General features: G+C 42.3%; 1 protein-coding gene across 2 annotated transcripts in view; it reads left to right on the top strand.

The window, feature by feature from the left end:
* Positions 1-18,853, top strand: part of MED13L (mediator complex subunit 13L) — a 178,407-nt gene that overhangs the window by 113,512 nt on the left and 46,042 nt on the right. For both annotated transcript variants that reach the window (XM_065738740.1, XM_065738741.1), the window contains 3 exons: positions 14,845-14,990; positions 16,289-16,483; positions 16,853-17,044. In XM_065738740.1, coding sequence (XP_065594812.1) covers positions 14,845-14,990; positions 16,289-16,483; positions 16,853-17,044 — 533 coding nt within the window. The remainder of the gene's footprint in view (positions 1-14,844; positions 14,991-16,288; positions 16,484-16,852; positions 17,045-18,853) is intronic.

The following is an 18,853-nucleotide window of genomic DNA, read 5'->3' as shown; positions in this document are numbered from 1 at the left end:
GTCCTGTCTCTGGACTAACTACTCCTTGGAGTTCTGTTCCTGTGTATTTGTTAGACTTCTCACCCGTCCTGAGGAAATGGAAGAATGAGAGTCTTACATGGGCAGGACTACCTGTGTTACCCCTCAGGATGAGAGCAGAGGGAGCTCACAGTATTGCTAAGCAGCACTTTATGACTTCATTCTGTGCTGATTTGGGGCAAACCATTACTTCTTACTCCAGTATTTAAATCTAAAACATAATGTGCAGGTTAGGACTTAACCTTCTGCCTTCCTATAGATAAGGATGCTTCCACAGGCTGGTTTTGTCACTGCTGTGACAGTAAGGTCAGGGAAATTAGGACACGGGAAAGAAATGTGTTAGGAACTTTTGGTGCAGTTATGTCCATTGCCATCCTTAAATAATGGTATTTCCAAATCTCAAGGCCCTCTGTAACAACTGCAAGCAATCTCAGTTTACAGTGGAACGTCTTAATAGATCACTAAAAATCAGCAATCAGCCTGTGTCTTTCTGATGGTTCTGTTGGGTGGGCAATCCGCATGTTGAGAAAAATCAAATGCTGAAGGGGGAAGTGAACGCACTGCACTCAGTGTTCCTCTCTTCCCTTTTCCATCATACTGTATCAGCCTGTTCCAGACAAAAGCCTCCGCATTATCCCCTTAGCTCTGACCTTTCTCTCCTGCCCATGTGTTTTTGCACACCCTGTCTGCTAGAGTACTCGACTGTATCTCATGACAGTGGGTGATTGTGCTGGAAGCAGGGAGCTTGATAAAAGCCTGTGTGGAGACGGATACTCAGCTGTGTGATGGAAGCATGTCTTGGTGGAAGCAGCACTGCTACATCTTCTAAAGCTTTCTTGTGTGCCTTGTTTATCCTGATAGAGATCAGGTTCCTGAACATCACTGCCATTGACCAGAATATTTTCAAAAGGAAGCAACTTGTCTCTTTCATAAGGCTTGTGAACACAGTATTGCACAGACTGCCTTCAATGTGAGGGGTAAAAAAGAGCAGTTGAATGTTACAGAGAAATTTCTGTTTTCTGTTGGTAGCTCTCTCCACAGGTGTGGAGGGCAGCGTGGGGCTGGGGCTCAGGGCTGGGCAGGTTCCCGTGGGGCTGTGTGGGGCATGGAGTGGCTCTGCACCCTGAACCTCTGCAGGAATTGTGGACGAGGAGCATAGAAAGCTCTTCCTGAGCTGCCTTGCTCATTTTGAGTACTAACGAGCAATAGGGCTGCAAGGCCATGTGCCAGCACCCAGCCCCACACTGCAGCTCCACGGCTTCTTTTAGAGGGGCTTCTAGGGAGCCAGAACTTTGTGTCCATCACAGTAAATATGGCTTCTTTGCTCTATAGGGGGTGAGGCTTTGGAACTTTTAAAAGCCAAAAGCATAAAAAAGCAAGAGTAGAGGATCTTGGATCCTGAAGCCACAAATTATTCTGAAGGATACGGATGTGAGTTCAGTCTAACTCATTTCCCTTCTCCCACGTTTACTGGTAACACCTGTGTTCTCTGTGCTTGGATTCTTCCGGAGCAGGATGGCAATGGTAATAGCTCTAGTGGGGACTTGAGTTGAAATGGTCAAGAGATTTTGGCAGGCTGTCAGGTTGTACCTGGGGGACAGGGAGACAGGAAGATGGAAAGAAGAACCAGAATTGGGAAGTGGTTATTTATTTTTCCTTCACCCAGTAATTCACTCAAAATTCAGCAGTATTTAATTGAATGCATGAAGTGAATGTTTTGACCCTGAGTAGGTCGTGCCAAATTTCAGTGACTTGTTGGAAATAATGAAGTCTTTGGGGTTTTCAGAAAGCTTTCATGAACTTTGTGCAATCTAAGTGCTTCATAGATCTGAGTCAGTGCAGCGCTTTCCTTCCAATAGCACCTGAGCATGTGGAGCTCAGCTTTTCCATTTGGATTTCCTTTCGGGGCACTACCTGAGGCTGGTTCGGAGATCAGGGCAAACTCTCTTTCCTTCATGCATGCTGCTTACGTGAGGAGCTTAGAGCTGCAGGTGTGTATGTCTGAACACAATGCCTGTGTCTGTGCAAGACCTTCTTGGATTGTAGTTAGTAGTGCTGACCTCAGCCAGCAGCACAGAGGCCATGAGGAAACCTGCTTAGGGCTTGCACACAGTTCTACACAACTGCTAAAAACGTTATAAATACTGGACTGATGTTCAGAAATGATATCTTTCATCTGTTTAAGTTCTGCTCATTTGAGGGTCACGTACTTGTAGGGGGTGTTTTTAACTATAGCTTCTTTGAAAATGTTTTTCCTTTGCAGAGTCTTTGCCTGCCTGGGCAGCTGATAGCAGTGGTGAACACTGTGACCCATTTTCAAATGTACCTTAGTGGTGTAGCAGATAAATCCCACGTTCATTCTGTTACCACTGAATGTGTTGTATTCAGGAAAAGCCAGTGTCCTGTCTGGTTCTACTATGAGTGAGAATTTGAGTCATTTTAATAGGCCAAAAAACATACATATATATACATATTTATACTGTCCTCTCCAAAACCAGCTTACAGGATACCAGTGGTATCTGCTGACTCTTGTTACTTATCTTTGTAATGATGTCCTTGGGACAGCAGACCCAACTCTTCCTCTCTTTCATACCAAATAATATTCAGGTATCTCCTAAGAAGTTGTGGTGTTTGAGAAGCACCATGAAGTGATGAGGTGGGACTAATTTTGTTAAGTTAGGGCAGTGTGTGCTTGGCAAGAAGAAAAGCAGTTCTGACTGTGGAAGAGTAATTCTAGAAGGAAGGAGGTTATTAAAGGACTTGAAATGTTGGGGTTTTTAAGTGAAGAAATGAGATGGTAAGCAAGGTGTTACCTTCTGGAGGTAATTTAAGCCAATTTAGCCTTTGTTTAAATGTACAAAAGATGGAAGAGGGGAAGATCAGGTGCTGTAGAGAAAAACACTAGAACTAATGAAATTGTCACTTAAAAGAAAAAATGAGGAATTTGGGAGTGGGAAAGGTAGAAAACAGGCAGGGAATATGGTTGACTAAATTGCAAGGCTTTAGTTTTAATGCTTCATATCCTTGTTAATGCACTTCTTTTTCTATAGCTAAATGTGATGTATGTGCCACCTGTTTCAACTGCATTCACTCCCCAGGGACATCAAGTGGGAGAGAGCATGGAGAGGCTAAATTATTAGGAGAGGATTCAGTGATTGACTTAAGGGATTAATTGGTCTCTAAACTAGTCAATTAAAATGTACTCTGAAAGTGGAAAGATCACAAATGCGTGGCAATGAACAAATTAATTCATTTTTCATGGTTCTAGTATTTTCTACATGTTGTTTAATATGGTTTTGGATCATAAAATTTATTCCATGAGTTGCGATCATACTGCATAATGGTTGCAAGTGAAATAATTTTCCACAACCATCTTCCTGAAGGACAGCTGGTGGCAGGCATAGAGCATGGAGCTTCATGTGTATCAGTAGGCATTTACATCCCATGCAGCTTCTTTTACACAAACGCAGTGAAGGATGATCAATTTGTCTGAAATCATGTTGGGAAAGGAGCGGGGTTCAGCCCTCCCCAGGCTTCGGGCTCATTTTGTGCAGCTCATTAAGCCTCGTGCTCTTCAACAGCAGTGCGAAGGACATCACATCCTTCTTCAACAAAGTGCTGAGCTCCTTGGTCCTTGACTGAGGTGTGCTAAGATGTACAGAGGGATTTAAGTACTTTGCTGGGGATTTTTTTTTGTTGGTTCAGTTCGGTCAGGGTATAGTTGGATTTTTTTGTTCCTTGTTAGGGGACAGAAAAGACATTCATTCTGTAGCAGTGCTGTCCTCTGGCGAAATTTAAGAGGTTAGCTGCAAGTCCTAGGAATATTAAAGCTCTCTGTCAAGTTTTGTATTGCTTCATGCTCTGTAATTCAAATGCAGGCTTAGTGTCGTGGCTTAATAATTATGTAAAGGTATCAGCAGATTTGTTTAGGGGGAGGAACCAACACAGAAAGGAGTCACATCTTTCCATGTTTGCAAATCCTGTTTCCAGTTGTCACTGCTAAATTACTTGAACGTGGTCTGGAGCAAATAGTGCTGCGTGCAGGGAGTGGGGCAGCTCCAGCAGGGAGCTCAGTGCCAGTAGTTCCCCTGCTGGAAGGGCAGCAGCAGCATTTTGGGATGTGGGTGCGTGGATTTAATGGCAGATGACTTTGTTGTTGGTTTTGTTTTTGTGTGAATCTGATGCAGAAATGATGATACAGTTCATTTACTTCCACTTCTTACTGGAGCTAACTGTTTGAAATGAAAAATCGAAAGTGCATTGGTGATTTTTAGATTTTAAGAATGTTTTTCCTAGCTGTTTTGTACTGAGGGAGCCAAGTAGCCTTGTTTGATGTACTTAGTGTCTGTGAGACCAATAAATGTAATTTCATCTTCAGTAAACTTAATGACAGCCAAGTACAGGCTTATGTCCCTTCTTTCCCTTCCAGTTTGCTGTATTTGTTCAAGAATATCCTTTCTGAATGGCCTTAATCTAATATAATGCTACTTTGGATAATAGCATTCAGCTTTCATGGGGGTGAAGGCAGGAAGGGTGCATTAACCTACATTAGCAGGCAGCAAAAATAAGCATCTGCTCAGGAGCTCTGCTGCAGGGGGCAGTGGTGTTTGATGCTGTGTTTGCGGTGTTGTAACTCAGACGTCAAAGATGTGCTGCATTTCTGTGCTCACAGTCTTCACTGGGGGCAGAGCCTGTGTGCATGTCTGGAGAGCGTATCTGTGACTGATTGAAAAAGTAATTTAAATTGAGATACAGCAAATTAATTGTAGTGTCTATTAGCTTGTAAAATACTATAGATTGATATTACTGTGCCAGTGATGCTGAAATTAGTCCGAAAGCAATGACAAAGAAGAGGGCATGCTTTTTAGAGAATTAGTTTCCATTATTATTAGGAACATTTGTCTTCTTTTATGAGATCTCAGATTTCATTATTTTGAGGCGCACTTTTAGGATTTATGTACAACAGTCTTTGAAGATATGGAAAATAGCACACTTGCAGCTCGACATGTCTGTCTCTTGAAACACGTGCTGCAAGGAGCGGTGCTGAAGTGGCAGTGCCTTCAATCTTTGCTTCACCCTATGCAGTCAGCAAGCTGAGGATCACCTGCTGCTTGGGTGTTACTGCCCTGTACACCATGTGCCCATGTTTGTTCTGGAGTGGTTGACAGCTGCTTTTGTTCTTTTTTTGTCTCTGTAGCCTCATCTGAACAGCATTGTGCTGCTTTCTGGGTGTTCCCACCCTGAAGAATGTTTTCATGGGTACTGAAAATCAGAGCTGTTACTTGCATAAAGAAGGCCATGTATTGATACAAAACATGACATGGGATTTCAGTCTGCACACAGGCCAGGCTAAATGGGGCTGTGAGTGACCTGGTGTGGTGGGAGGTGTCCCTGCCTATAGCCGGGCTTGGAGCTGCATGATCTTAAAGGTTCATTCCAGCCCCAACCATTCTGTGATTCTATGATAATTATACAGTAGCCCCCAAAATACGTAACAGAAGTGCTTACCTGCATCACAGTGTTCTTTCCCATTACAGAGGCATTGTGAGCAATCAGTTTTTAACAAATTGCTGCTGAGATAAAAGTAGAACACCTGAAATTTGTAGCTTTCATTGCGAACTTTGACATAAGCATCAAGATGTCATTTGAGTGGCTTTTGTTGGTGGTGTTTTTTTGTTGGGTTTTTTTTTTTACTTTACTCCTTTGGAAGTTACTCTGTATTATCCCATATAATAAGAACTATTTCAGAAACGGGAATCTTGTGGTATACAGAGCAAAGATGTGGTGGCAGATCACAGAATCATAGGGGTTGGAAGGGACCTCTAGAGATCATCGAGTCCAACCCCCCTGCCAAAGCAGTTCCCTACACCAGGTCACACAGGTAGGCATCCAGGTGGGTCTTGAATATCTCCAGAGAAGGAGACTCCACCACCCCCCTGTGCAGCCTGTGCCAGTGCTCCTCACCCTCACCGTAAAGAAGTTCTTGGGCACATTCGTGCAGAACCTCCTGTGCTGCAGTTTCTGTCCGTTCCCCCTTGTCCTGTCTCCACACACTGCTGAGAAGAGTCTGGCCTCACCACTTTGTCCCCCACACCTCAGATATTTATACACCTGGATCAGGTCCCCTCTCAGTCTTCTTTTCTCAAGGCTGAACAGACCCAGTTCACTCCGCCTTTCTTCATAGGAGAGATCCTCCAGGCCCTTCACCATCTTTGTGGCCCTGAGCTGGACTCTTTCCAAGGGATCCCTGTCTTTTTTATACTGGGATGTACTTATCTTTTTTATACAGATGTACTTATGCTGTGCAGTAAATCTGTGCAACAAGGGCTTGCTCAAAAAAAAAGAAAAAAAAAAAAGACTTGTTTGAAGTGACTTTGAATTGCCACCTGATACCAGGGGTCCAGTAATAACCCAGAGCTTTACTCCCATAGTAGCAGTAATACTCCTTAATGCACTTAATACTATGAAAACGAAGCTCCTAATTGTATTTTGGTTTGATACTCTATGTACCTGTGCTTGCTAAAGATTCTTTTCACTTAGAGGTGGCATGTGATTGGATCACTAACTGAACTTGGCATACACCTGGTGCATTTAGAGTGTGACTGCTAACCTAATTTGATGAGAGCCTTCTTACTTCCATCATCCAGATGCTGCAGTGCTCATGCTGATGCCTGTCATGTACTAGGTGTAAGACCCTCTCCCATTCCCTCGTCTGTTCTTCCTAGGAGCTGGAGGACCACTGCTCGTCCTAGGGCAGCATGAGGCCGTTGTGGAGGGGAAGGATACTGCTTCTTTGTGGTAGCCAGCAGCAGCTTAAGGGGGTGGTGGGCAGCCACCTCTTCTCAAGGCTTCAGCCTCCCCGTGGTTGTAGGACCTCCTGATGAGTCCCGTTACAAATGTGCTGGTCGGTGATTCTAATGCCGCCCGCTTGGTGAGATCAGGTGACTGATATCAGGTGATTGAGAGCTGCGTGATCTGCGATAAAATTACGAAGGAAAGTGTAATTTGGGAGATCCAGGCTTTAAACTTCGCAGTACTGAGCTGTTGAGAAAAGGTCAGTTTATGCCTTAGGCTGAAAAAAAGCGGAGCAGTTGGTTGGCTGGTCTCCATCAGCATTAGTCAGGCTTGTTCTTGATTTTAGTTATTAATACTCAGAAGGATGTTTTTCAGTCCTGGTCTGCAGAGCAGAACTGCTCATAACAGTTCAGAGGTGATTTTATGCCTGCCCTTATTGGATGCAGTGCCAGGAGTACTGTGCAGATTGCTTTTTGGGTTATGTGTAACTGAATGTACTTTACTCAGGTACCATGAATGCTGTGTGTCCCTTTGCATATATGTGCTTGTCCAGCTGCATTCCCACCATAAGGAGCGTTGTGAGGAAGGTGGGGTGGTAATGGGGCAGCTCAGAAGGACAAGGGCAGCAGCAATTTTAGACATTTTAAATGCATCTTTCCTTATGTTGTTCTTCGAGTATGCTAGGGCAGGAAAGATTTTGTCCATTCTCACAGCTCTCTGGTTCACATAGTTCATTTTGTAGTTATTAACAACTGTGCTTTTGTTTTCAAAATATCTGCTAAGAGTGGTACAGTGAAGAGCAAATTCCTGACCTTGCTAAGGGCATACTCATTTTTTTCCCTAAGGAAGTTTAGAATTTCCAGTGAAAATGAGCATCAATGTGGATATCTCTTTAATCATCTTGATGTTTTTGGTTTTTTTCTTATGATATATTGGGAATTTGCTGTAAAGACTGTATTCTTTCTTGAAATAGAAATATGGTCACAGAAACGTCTGTATTTCCTGAGTCAGCAGGAAATGCTTATCAGGCTTTATCATAGAATAGTTGAATTGTTTGAGTAGGAAGAGACCCTTACACATCATTTAGTCCAACATCCTGCAGTGAACAAGGACACCCACAGCACAGTAAGTGCTCAGAGCCCCATCCAGCCTGACCATGGGTGTCTCCAAGGATGGGGTACCCACCATCTCTCTGAGCAACCTGTACTAGTACCTCTTCACCTCAGTGCCAGACATGGAGCCATTGACCTCCACTCCCTGGGTACAGTCTCACACCTAGTTCTTCGTCCATCGATCAGAACACCCATCAAATCCTTGTATTTCCAATTGGAGAGAAGGAGGTACTATATGAAAGTCCTTACTGAAGTCCTGAGAGATGACATCAGTGGCTCTTCCCTTGTCCACAGATGCAGTTACGCTGTCATAAAAAGTGACAAGGTTGGTCACTATGAATTGGTATTTGTAATCTATATGATAACTGATTTGTAATGAATATGATAACTAACGGGGTCATTTTTTGATATTGCACTATTAAATACTTAAACCAGCCCGTAAACTGTTGACAGTAGCTGTAGTTCTAAGTCTGTCCTATTCTGAACTGCAACACCAATGAAAACAAAACACATTCAGTAGTCATCAGTGCCTCAAGCTTACATTGTGCATTTTGGGAGCTGGGACTGCTGCCTCCACCACAGATGTGCTGCAAGGACAACGATGCTATTTGTGATCTCACTCCAGAAATTGTATTTCATCAAGAGCTCTGCTTTTCCATTTTATCTGGTAGGTGTCAGATTTATTGGAAACTGGACATAATTAAAATAGCAGTGTTTAGCTATAGTGAAACTGTTTCTCTGACTTCAGACGGGTTGGTGTCTGTCAGCGGGAGCACTGACCTGCCTTCTCTTGCCTCTTGTAGTTGCCCCATATTTCCATGTCCATGGCACAAGTGTTCATGTATCATGCTGTTTCATCCTTGGGAGGGTAGAAGGAGTAACGCTGTTACTTTGGTTGTGCATGGCCCCAGTGCAGTGGCCGGGCATGCTACTTAGAGAAGTTAAACAATCCATTCAAGCTAAATGTTAAACTGTTGTAATGCATTGTAGAAATGTGCCTATTTCTATGTAAGTATATATAAGTAAGTTTTAAGTCACTGTTGTGGCTGTGACTGCAGAACATGGTTCCTCTGTACAGAATCTGTACAGCAAAAGCCTGGTGATTTCCTGTGTAAAAGTGTGAGAACTTCCCTCCTTGGCTGCTGTAGTGTCCCGGAGTAGTGTAGATAAGACGCAGAAGTGCTGCTCTGTGTGTAGCCCAATCCATCCTTATTAATGCCATAGAAAAAAGAAGAAAAAAAAAAAAGAGTGAAACTAACTTAATCTCAGACTTCATAACCAGCCAGTGTGGAGAGTGCAGAGCAGTTTATGCTGTGTATAAAAAAGGTTATGTGCGTTGGACATGACCTTTCCTCCAGCAAAGACTTGGAAGTACATCTTGTACATAAAGAATACGATACAATTACTCCTCCAAGTGTTGGCTAATGGGATGTGCAGCAGTTCCCCCGACGTGGACCAGCACTCATACCAAGGTAGCCTTGTGCTGCAGATTGATGCTGTCATTCAGAGTACAAACTGCAGATCCCCTTGTGTTGTGGGACGGGGGAGCAGAGCTGGTGGGAGGGTGGAGAGTGAGGGGTGTGAGCCTTGGTGAGAGGTGCTGGTGACAACTGAGGAGGTGCTGAGATAGTAAATCTGTAATGCAAACATCAAATGTATCTCAGGCATTGAAAACAATACCAACAGAACATGTGAGACAATGTATTGAAGTCTGAAGTCCAATCATGGGAAAGCCTGAGCAGTTCTGGGTGTTGCAGCTCTCTGTGTGCTCCTTCTGCCTCCAGAGAGAAAGCAGAGAGAGAGCAGCTGCCAAAGCAGCTTGACCCCATCTGCAGCTTGGCGTCCCCTGTTCTTATTCCTTGTGATATGAAAAATTGTGACTTTGGGCAGAAGCAGCTACCACAGCCACAGACATGTACGTTGTTTTTCCTGTGTATCCAGGGTTCTCCCAGTGTCAGTTTTCCTTCTTCCAGGAGAACACAGAACATGCTGCTGGCTGCAGCTGAGCGGCACTGGAGGCCCTAGCAGCTGTGTGGGCTCATGCCTGGTGCAGAGGCCCTGTGCTGCCAGCCACTCGCTGGGAGGTGCTGTGTCCCGAAACTCTGCTCCTCTCGTGGCTGGGAGTGCTTTCTGTTCTGGTTTGGTTGTGGTTTTTGCAAAAACTGGTGCTAATTATACCACGTTGCTTAAATGTTTGTAGCTGTACTTCTGAGTAACATTCTTGATCTTGTTTCAGATGGGCAACATTCACAGTCCAGCTGGTAGACAGAGTGTGTGTCTTGGGTTGCTTGTGCGCACGGGGAGCGCCGTGTGAATGCTCTGCCTCACACTGGAGCAACCAGGAGGAGCTCCCAAGCACTGGCTCAGTCAGCTGTCCTGATGGCAGCAGGAGGGGTTCTGGGGCAGCCCCAGCCATAGGGCTTCTTCCAGCCTGTCAGTGTGGGCAGTGTCAGTTTCCTGTCACCCATTGGTGTGTGCTGCAGTCTGTGGGGTGTTGGGGTGCTGCCATCTACTGCCCACACCTCCCCTGTAACCCACCAAGAGCTGTCCTCGTGCATGAGTCAGATCCGAAGCGACCGATGGCATTGTGTTCTACCTGCTGTGCATATTGATGCAAAGTATGTTCGTGCCCTCCTTTTTCTAAAGTCCAGCTCTAGCAAGTAATTATTGTCATTGTGATGGCATATTTTCCTGATGTGTGGGGCTTACTGCTGCCTCTTTCCAAGATCAGACTTATAAGAAAGCTATTCTGGGGTAACTCTGATTTTGAAGAGTACTGGGAAAGAGATAGAGATTATTCTTCATAAAAATAATTATACATAGATGTTGGTTTTAATAATTGCTTACAAATGAAAGGAGACAAGCAGGAGGTTGCTGGCAGCATGAAAGGAGCTTGAGCTCAGCATGCTGGTGGCTGTTCTAGGAAGGGAAAGTTTTAAGTGTGCTCCAAGAAAGCAAGAGCATACCAAGGTATGAGATTACATTTATGATGATGAACAACAATTTCAAGAACTGTACTGCTAACAAGAGCATTTTGGAACAAGTAGTACATGCAGTCTTAATTTAGAGTGTGAGATAATAGCGTTTGTCAGAGTGCTTGATCTGTTCCTCATGTACATGTTCCCATTTGGTTCGTGCATTCAGAACTCAGTTATGAAATGCAATTCTTTAGCATTTCTTCATTGAGATTGTGTGGAAATAAGCTCTTTAAAGTTTGAAAGCAGACCAGCTGAGCTTCCATTGGGTATTTATATAAACCTATGACACAGAAGAAGAGCGAGACAATAAATCCATCAGATGTTCTTTCTCTGCCAGCGTTGGGTATTTTAAACCTGGTCATGTTTTTATAGTCGTTGTCTGATTTTTATATGTACATAAATTTAACTTCATGCATTTCTTTTTAAGTCCTTTATAGTAACCTAGGTATTGGTGCTCAGAAAGATTACGGGAGGTCCTAAATATTACATGAACAAGCAACTCAGATACCTTTCTGGCTGTCTCAGAGGTTATTTAAGGTAATGAAGGCCCAGAGGAAATTATGCGAAAGACTGTTGTTGTCAGCTACGGGTGATGAGGTGCCAGATTGAAGGTTTCTTTATTTCTTTATTGAAAGGATTTTGTGTGTTATGTGTTGTTTGCTTTGTATGGCAAATTGGGGAGGAAAAAAAAAAAGAACTTACAACTCTTAGAAGAGCACAGGTGTTTGCTTGTGTTAGAAAACATTGCATGGCATTGCTGTTTCTGTTTGGGGTTTTTTCTTATCAACTTCCTTGCTCTTAAACGTTAGAAACTAAACACAGAACAGATTCAAAGTACAATTAGGTGAACTGATGTGGAATTGTCACTGTGGAACTGGGGCGTGGTATTTTTCTTTTTTTGTATTTCTGTTAATAGAAGCCTTCTATTTAACGGATGATTATAATTTTACAAGTCTCTCCCTCAGTAAATATATTGGAAGTAGTCCCTAAAGTGTATGCTCAAGAATTCACTGGCTCAGGGCTGCAGTGCTCAGCATTTTTAGAGCTCGGTCTAAATGCAGCTCTAGCTGGAAATGACATCAAGTGCTGTGTTTGGGAATGGCACACCATAACCATGGTGGCTGTCAGTCAGCTGTAAAGGAGGGAGAGGTTTCTGCAGAGAGACACAGATCCTCAGGCTAACACAGGCACTATTGGCATTGCTTTAAGACGTGTTTAGTGGCTACAAAGGTAGGACAAAAAACAGAAGTCTGAGGAAAACCTGCATTGAAATTTTATAATGTAAGACTGCTGCAGCGACTGCTGTGTCTGGTGGCACTGACTGTGTGCCTGGGCAAAGCCTGAAGGAATTACACCTCACACCCTCAGAGCTGGTTGGCCGAATGGATCCAGCCAAGATGGGTGTCATGGCTGTGTCACTAAGCATTTTGACTTCACGCCAAGCCCAGAGCTTAAATAAGTTCAAAATACTTCAAAATGTGTATTTTTTTAAATCCGTCGGGTGCTTAAAGCCATCATCATCTTTCTGCTTTGGAGCCTGTGGCACACCGTGCTTTGTGGTGGGGTCAGGGCCTTGGGCAACGCTGCTCATGTGGCCACAGCGTGGAGAACGTCCCTTCATCCTTCCATCTGGGCAGCAGCACGGGCTCACCAACGGCTCTGAAGCTGGTCACGGTCCTTCTGTCACTGTTGATTCATGCAGAGAACATATTTAGTGCAAGAGTTCAGATTTCATAGCGTGTTTGTTACCGTGCTTGCTGTGAGCAGGCACCACATGGGGCCCAGCAGGCTTTGTGGAGTGGGAACGGCTGGGAAGCCATCTCACATGTTCTGTTGTTTGGAATGTCAGGGAGATAAGAAAGAAAAAGTACAGAAATGAGCAAGTTCAGTAATCTGTTGAGATAGTAGAGTGGGTTTTCAAAAGCCTGTCAGCTCCGTGTTTTGAACATGGTTGAAGTGGATTTATATAAAATACAAAATATCCGTCTGAACACGGTGCTGTCCGGTTTCAGAAAGTCCGATCTGCATCTTGTGCTCAGCTCCGTGAGAGCTCTGGCTCCGTCACAAGTGCAGGGATTGGTAACGTGCTGGGGGGCACAGGCAGAGCAGGAGCACCCTGCGGCAGGGACCGGTGAGGGTGGTGGGGCTGGTGGTCGTCCTCCTGCACTGCTCAAGTATTTAGTGCTGGTCACAATCATTGCAATTATTCTTGGGTCATATTTTCAGGAAATTAAAATGGACTTAACACTCTTTTTTTTTTTCCTTTAATTTTCTAAGCATAACAACAAACAAATTACAGTTTTGGTGTTAGCTGATCTCTGCTGGAAAAATTATTGGGATGCAAAAACTTCCCTGTAAAAACATGTTTTAATCTTTTTTAGTCTTTTAATCTCTTGATATTATCTATCTCTTGTTCTGATAGCATTTGTGGTTAGCTGTGAATTTTGTAGGATTGCATGTGATTTGTTCACACCGGGCCCTGGTCTTGTGTGGTCCCTGAAGGTCTTTTCCTTCTGTTCTATGAAAGACAAGATGAACTTCTGCAGTCCAGCACTGCATGAAGCTTGCAGAATCAGAGGATTTCTATGTAATATCCTAAAGATGAGAGCTGAAAATGACGACTTAACAGACAGCTTTGCTGTCTTCTTTAGGGAGGCTGATTTGCTGCTCACAGAACTCTCTGCTGGGATTGTCCCTGCTTGATCCTAGACCAGATTTCTCATCCTCTTTGTATTTATTAGAATCTTCTTTATATTTGTCCTGTGTCAAGGAAGTAATGGGTTTTGATTAAATAGTTGAGCTTCTTTTTTATTTGTGCCATGGATGCACACAGTCTGTTCTCGTTTTTTGTTTTTCCTTTTTCGTGGTACCAAGAAAGGTTCATGGATGGAAGCACCTGAAGCCGTTGTGTTGCCTCCCTGCCTCTTGCTATGTAAATTAACGAGCAATTTATTCTACAGCACTGATGATGGAGTGCAACAACCTGAAATTTCTTTCCCTCATGAAAATGGAAATTGAATAAAACCTTCCATTTCATAGTGTTAATTGATTGCTACAAAGTAGTTCTGGACAGAATGATAGCAGCACTCTGTAATATAGGTAACCTTTTCTCTCTGGATTTTCTCAGCTGACCATTTTGTTTCTCTGTGGCAGTGTTGGAGGCTCACAGTACAGGCAATATCTTGTTCTCCATGCTGCGTAGAATCATTCAGAGATTTAGTGAGATTAATACAGCTTCCTGCTCTGTGCTGGTCTGAGAAGTCATGGCGTAACTGCCTCTTCAGCTTTGGCAATTTTTAGATGATTAAAATGATAAATAAAATGAATGAAATGTGTTCTGTTTCTTTGTGACTTTGTGGCAAGAGATTTTCCTTTCCAGCAAATAGCAACAATGGGAGGTTGTTTTTTAGTTGAATAAAGTGGGAATGTTTTAAATAACATCCACTTCAAATTAAGTTTAATCATCAGTGACAAAACCACAGTTCATTTTAAACCATTGTCAGCTTCTTGTAATATTCATGTGCTCTTATTTTCTTTAAACTAGGGTCTCATAAAGTGTTGAACAGACACCTTTCCTGTTCCCTTCCTATTTCTGTTCAGCTTGAATCAGCTGTAGAGTTAATTTTGAAGACTTGCTGTTTCTTACTGAATGCTCTTTATCTCTCGAGTTCTAGATAAAGTCCCTTTTGTTTTTACTGATCTTATTGACTGAAACAAGCAGGGAAACAAATCTTTGAGATAGGCACCAGCTCTGTTAAATAGTCATTGAGCAGCAGGTGCTGCTGTAGTACCTGGTTATCAGTCAGCTGATGAACTTGGACTCAGTTGCCACAAGTGACAAGAGTGTATTTTAGCTTCTTAAGGCTACAAAACCACTAGCTCCTATGAGCTCAGTGACATGTTAATAAGTTCCTTTCTCTTTTGTCTCCCCCCATCTCCAGTGAACATTTGTCGTGTGCCTTCACGTTCTTTCTTCATGGGGAAAGCAATGTGTGCACCAGTGTGGAGATTGCTCAGCACCAGCCAATCTACCTGATCAATGAAGAGCATATCCATATGGCCCAGTCCTCTCCATCGCCATTCCAAGGTAAGGGAGATGGTTTGGGAATGTGGGCCATTCAAATCACACTTCTGTGTGGGAGGAACCTGCTCCTGGTGATGTGTCTTCAGAGATGAATTAAAATAAGTAACTCTTCAAACAGCTTCATTTCTATTTGGGAAGACAGGGATATAAAGGAAAATATTGGTAGGCCTTCAAAACTATAGCTAGACATAAAGGATGTGCAAATTTAGTAGAGCTTTCTATTTATGAACATCATCTCTGATGGTACACATGAAGTAATTTATTTTTAAGGTGAGTTACTTGTTTTAAAAAGTGAATGCACTTTTTCTTGAGCAGTGTCTCTGTAAGTGCCTTAAAGCCCATAACATTATATATATGTATACTATATAGGTATACAAATATTAAGTGGGGTTGAAAATGCATCAGAAAGAATGAAATATTGAAGCACCCGTGGCTGTGTATTTGCCCGTGTAAGCAATTGAAATCGTAGAATCATAGAATCAATTAGGGTTTTACAGAATTAAGGTAAAGCTGCTTAAATTCATGATGCAATTGCAGTGCAGTGCTCTACCTCCAAAATTTAGAATATTTCAGTCATTGAGTCATTACAGTCTGAAATCATAATTTCAAAGTAATTAAAGCAAGAAATCTTTATAAAATTAAACTGAAATGAAGAAACACCCAGAGACTAGAAAATGAGTGTTCTAAGAAACTTGGTTGAAAAATATTTCATTACAAGATGTGAAGTTTTGACAGAACAGTACACTCTTAAACCACTCAAGATTTTATTTCAGCAAACTAGGTTCCTTGCTGTCTTAAATATATCTAAAAGCAAAATGGAGTTTAAATGGAAATACTTGTGTTCAGCAACTCATTATCCCTATTTGTCACAACTGTAGTCTGCTTCAGGTTTGGTTCTCCATCCTTTTTAATACTGAGAAGGCCTTAATACCATGTGTTGCTGGTAAAAACTATTGTTAAATGTCCACCTCGTTAAATGTCTATCTCCTGTTACTTCCATGTATGGTCATCCCACTAACAATGTGTGTTGTTCCAATACACTTAGATAAATTTGTTATGGATATTATTAATATAAACTGCAAAAAGGTCTGTTTTTAGCTCAATAAGGACAGCCATTCATGAAGCTAGTGTAGTGTAACAGTCTTAAATTCCCACCCTTACCTGATTTTCCTGTAGCTTTTCCTTGAAGGTAGAACTTTAAATAGGCACAGATATGGAATAGTGAGCCAAGCTGGGCAGAGAATGGCTGGCATGTAATTGAAATGTACACACTGTAAGCACTGTTATTTCTTATTTTGCAGTTTTGGTGAGTCCTTATGGTTTGAATGGTACACTCACGGGTCAGTCGTATAAGATGTCAGACCCAGCAACTCGTAAGCTGATGGAAGAATGGCAGTATTTTTACCCTATGGTGCTGAAGAAAAAAGAAGGGATGAAAGAGGAAGAAGAGCTGGGATATGACAGTGATTTCCCTGTGGCAGTTGAAGTCATTGTTGGTAAGTTTCAGCATTCTGCCTGGAGCATTATTTTCTTCTACGTACTTTAAAAAAAATCTAATTAATCAGAATCAGCTATTATAATTTTCCTATCTTGTAGCTCTCTTGACACTGGAACATCTGACTAGTTATCTTGCCTCAAGCTTCTTTACTCCCTGTATCCCACATGCTATTACTCACATTATCAAGCTCCTTGTTTCATCCCTGTACTGGTTATAGAGGGTTGAATGTTTATTAGCATGTAAAATTCCTTAGCTCTTTGTATTTCAGATAATTTTTGCCTAATAGGCATTGAAAATGAGTGGAAGTGGCTAGGGCTGCTGAACATTATGTTATGTTTAAGACTTTTGTTTTTCCATTTCATTATAGGTGGTGTAAGGATGGTGTATCCTTCAGCCTTTGTTCTCATCTCCCAGAGTGACATCCCCATGTCACAGAACGTTGCCACTACTGGAGGCCATATAAATGTGGGGCAGCAGGGGCTTGGAAGCATGAAAGATCCTTCTAGTACCTGTGGAATGCCACTCACCCCACCCACATCTCCAGAGCAGGCTGTTATGGGTAAGCAATAAGCCTGACAGCCAGGAGTTGCTATTTCATCTTCATGTGTGTGAGGATAAGTGTGTGAACAGTAGCAGATTAAAGATAGGAAAGAGATTGAGATTTAAGAGACAGCTTTTTCCGTAGGTCTGTGGTAAATGAAAACTGAACGCTTTTGAAGAAGAAACACTTTTAAGTGAATCTTTGTGAATTCTGTTCAGCTTTATTTTCTATATCAGCATTGTACAGTATTGCAAATACACGGGAGACTAGATTATGCCAGTGCTAAAGGTGGATTCTGTGTGTGATTCTGAAGTGGTGGTTTTCTTGGACTGAGAGTGTTGATTTACTGTTGTATACAAGGGTATAGTGAACATACAGCAGTATGTAGTTCTTTTTGTACAAAGCTAGAAATACTGCCTTTAACTAGTCATGTTTGTATAATAATAATATGCAAATACTAGCTGATCTTTTTACCCATCACCACTAGGTTTTAGATAGGGGCCATTGAAAAGAAATGTGTAAGCTTCCAGACATGGTGATAAGGAGCTGGCTTCTCAAATGAGGGCTGACATGAGCTTACATGCTCTGCACCTGGCCCACAGAGAGCTGCACACTGCTCTGCCACCTCTTCTGTCTGCATAGAATGTGCCCCACTGAGCAATTGGATCCATGGTGCTTCTGATCTCAGAAGCCATCTTCATCCTCACTGGATGTGACACTAGATCCTTGATGTCTTGCCTGTTTAGAAATAAATACATGTATTTGGTTGCTCCTTAAATGTCAGTATACTGTCCTTTGTCATCTGAAATATGAATGAGACCTTAACATTAGTTGTTGGAAGGGTTTTGCTGTAACTACTTCTGGATTGTAGTTTCAGGTGAGGATGAAGGACTGCAGGAGTCATACATCTGTGTGCAAACAGGGACTTAGCCATAGGGGAGTGAAATGTATGTTTGTGTGCAGGCACCTGAGATGATAAAGGGGAAAATAAAGTGAATTATCAGACACAGCAAAAGAAACCTCAGTAAAATTTTGTTCAAAAAAACGTTTTGAAGGCATGTGAAAAATTGCCATTGGATTTTTAAAATTTTCAGGTCCCTGTTAAACTTGTATAGTATCACAAGGGAATTATGTTTTACAATGTTCATCACTATTAAAGTCTAAAAAAAAATGTTAATGCTGTTCAGTCTGGCAGCCACAATTTCTGTTTGATCTCTGCTGTTGTTTAAGAGAGCAGTATGAAACTGGTGCTTCCCCGGAGAATAATGAAAGGATTCCATTATATTGTATCATTTACTGTTTTAAAAGATCTTGACAAATTGGAGAAATGGATCAGAAAAACATGACGTGCTGTGCAGAACTGGTAAATGGGATACATAAACTGGGTTAATCTGAAGCATGTGAATAATCCTTCAGTTCTGCTCCACGCTGGTAAAAATGTGGCTTTAGTTCCACGTCCAGTTTTGAGCACCATTATTAAGCAAAGATGTGGACAAATTGAATGGAGTACAGAAGAGCACAGTATAAATGATGATAGATTTTTGCAAACAGAGCCCACGGGGAAAGATGGAAAGAATTGAGGCTGTTTAGTCTAGAGAAGAGAAATTTGAAGGAGAGACAGTCTAACAGTCTTCGGAGACATAAAAGGGGAAAAATAATAATCTTTCCTCTGCAACCAGTGTGTAATGAATCTAAACTAGAGCAAAGCAAATCTAGGTTAAACGTTGGGAAAAAACTTTCTCTGAGTGAAGATAATGAACTGTTAGAATAATTGGCTTTTGGGAAGCAACCACTAGCAGAGAGGTGGGTGGGTGGGTTGGTGTTTCT

This window comes from Cyrtonyx montezumae, unplaced genomic scaffold, assembly GCF_038088225.1.
Source record: "Cyrtonyx montezumae isolate F1298 unplaced genomic scaffold, pur_monq_1.0 scaffold_23, whole genome shotgun sequence".
In the NCBI taxonomy this organism is placed as follows: Eukaryota; Metazoa; Chordata; class Aves; order Galliformes; family Odontophoridae; genus Cyrtonyx; species Cyrtonyx montezumae.
The sequence above is the reverse complement of the archived record's forward strand: the minus strand, read 5'-3'. Positions and strand labels throughout refer to the sequence as shown.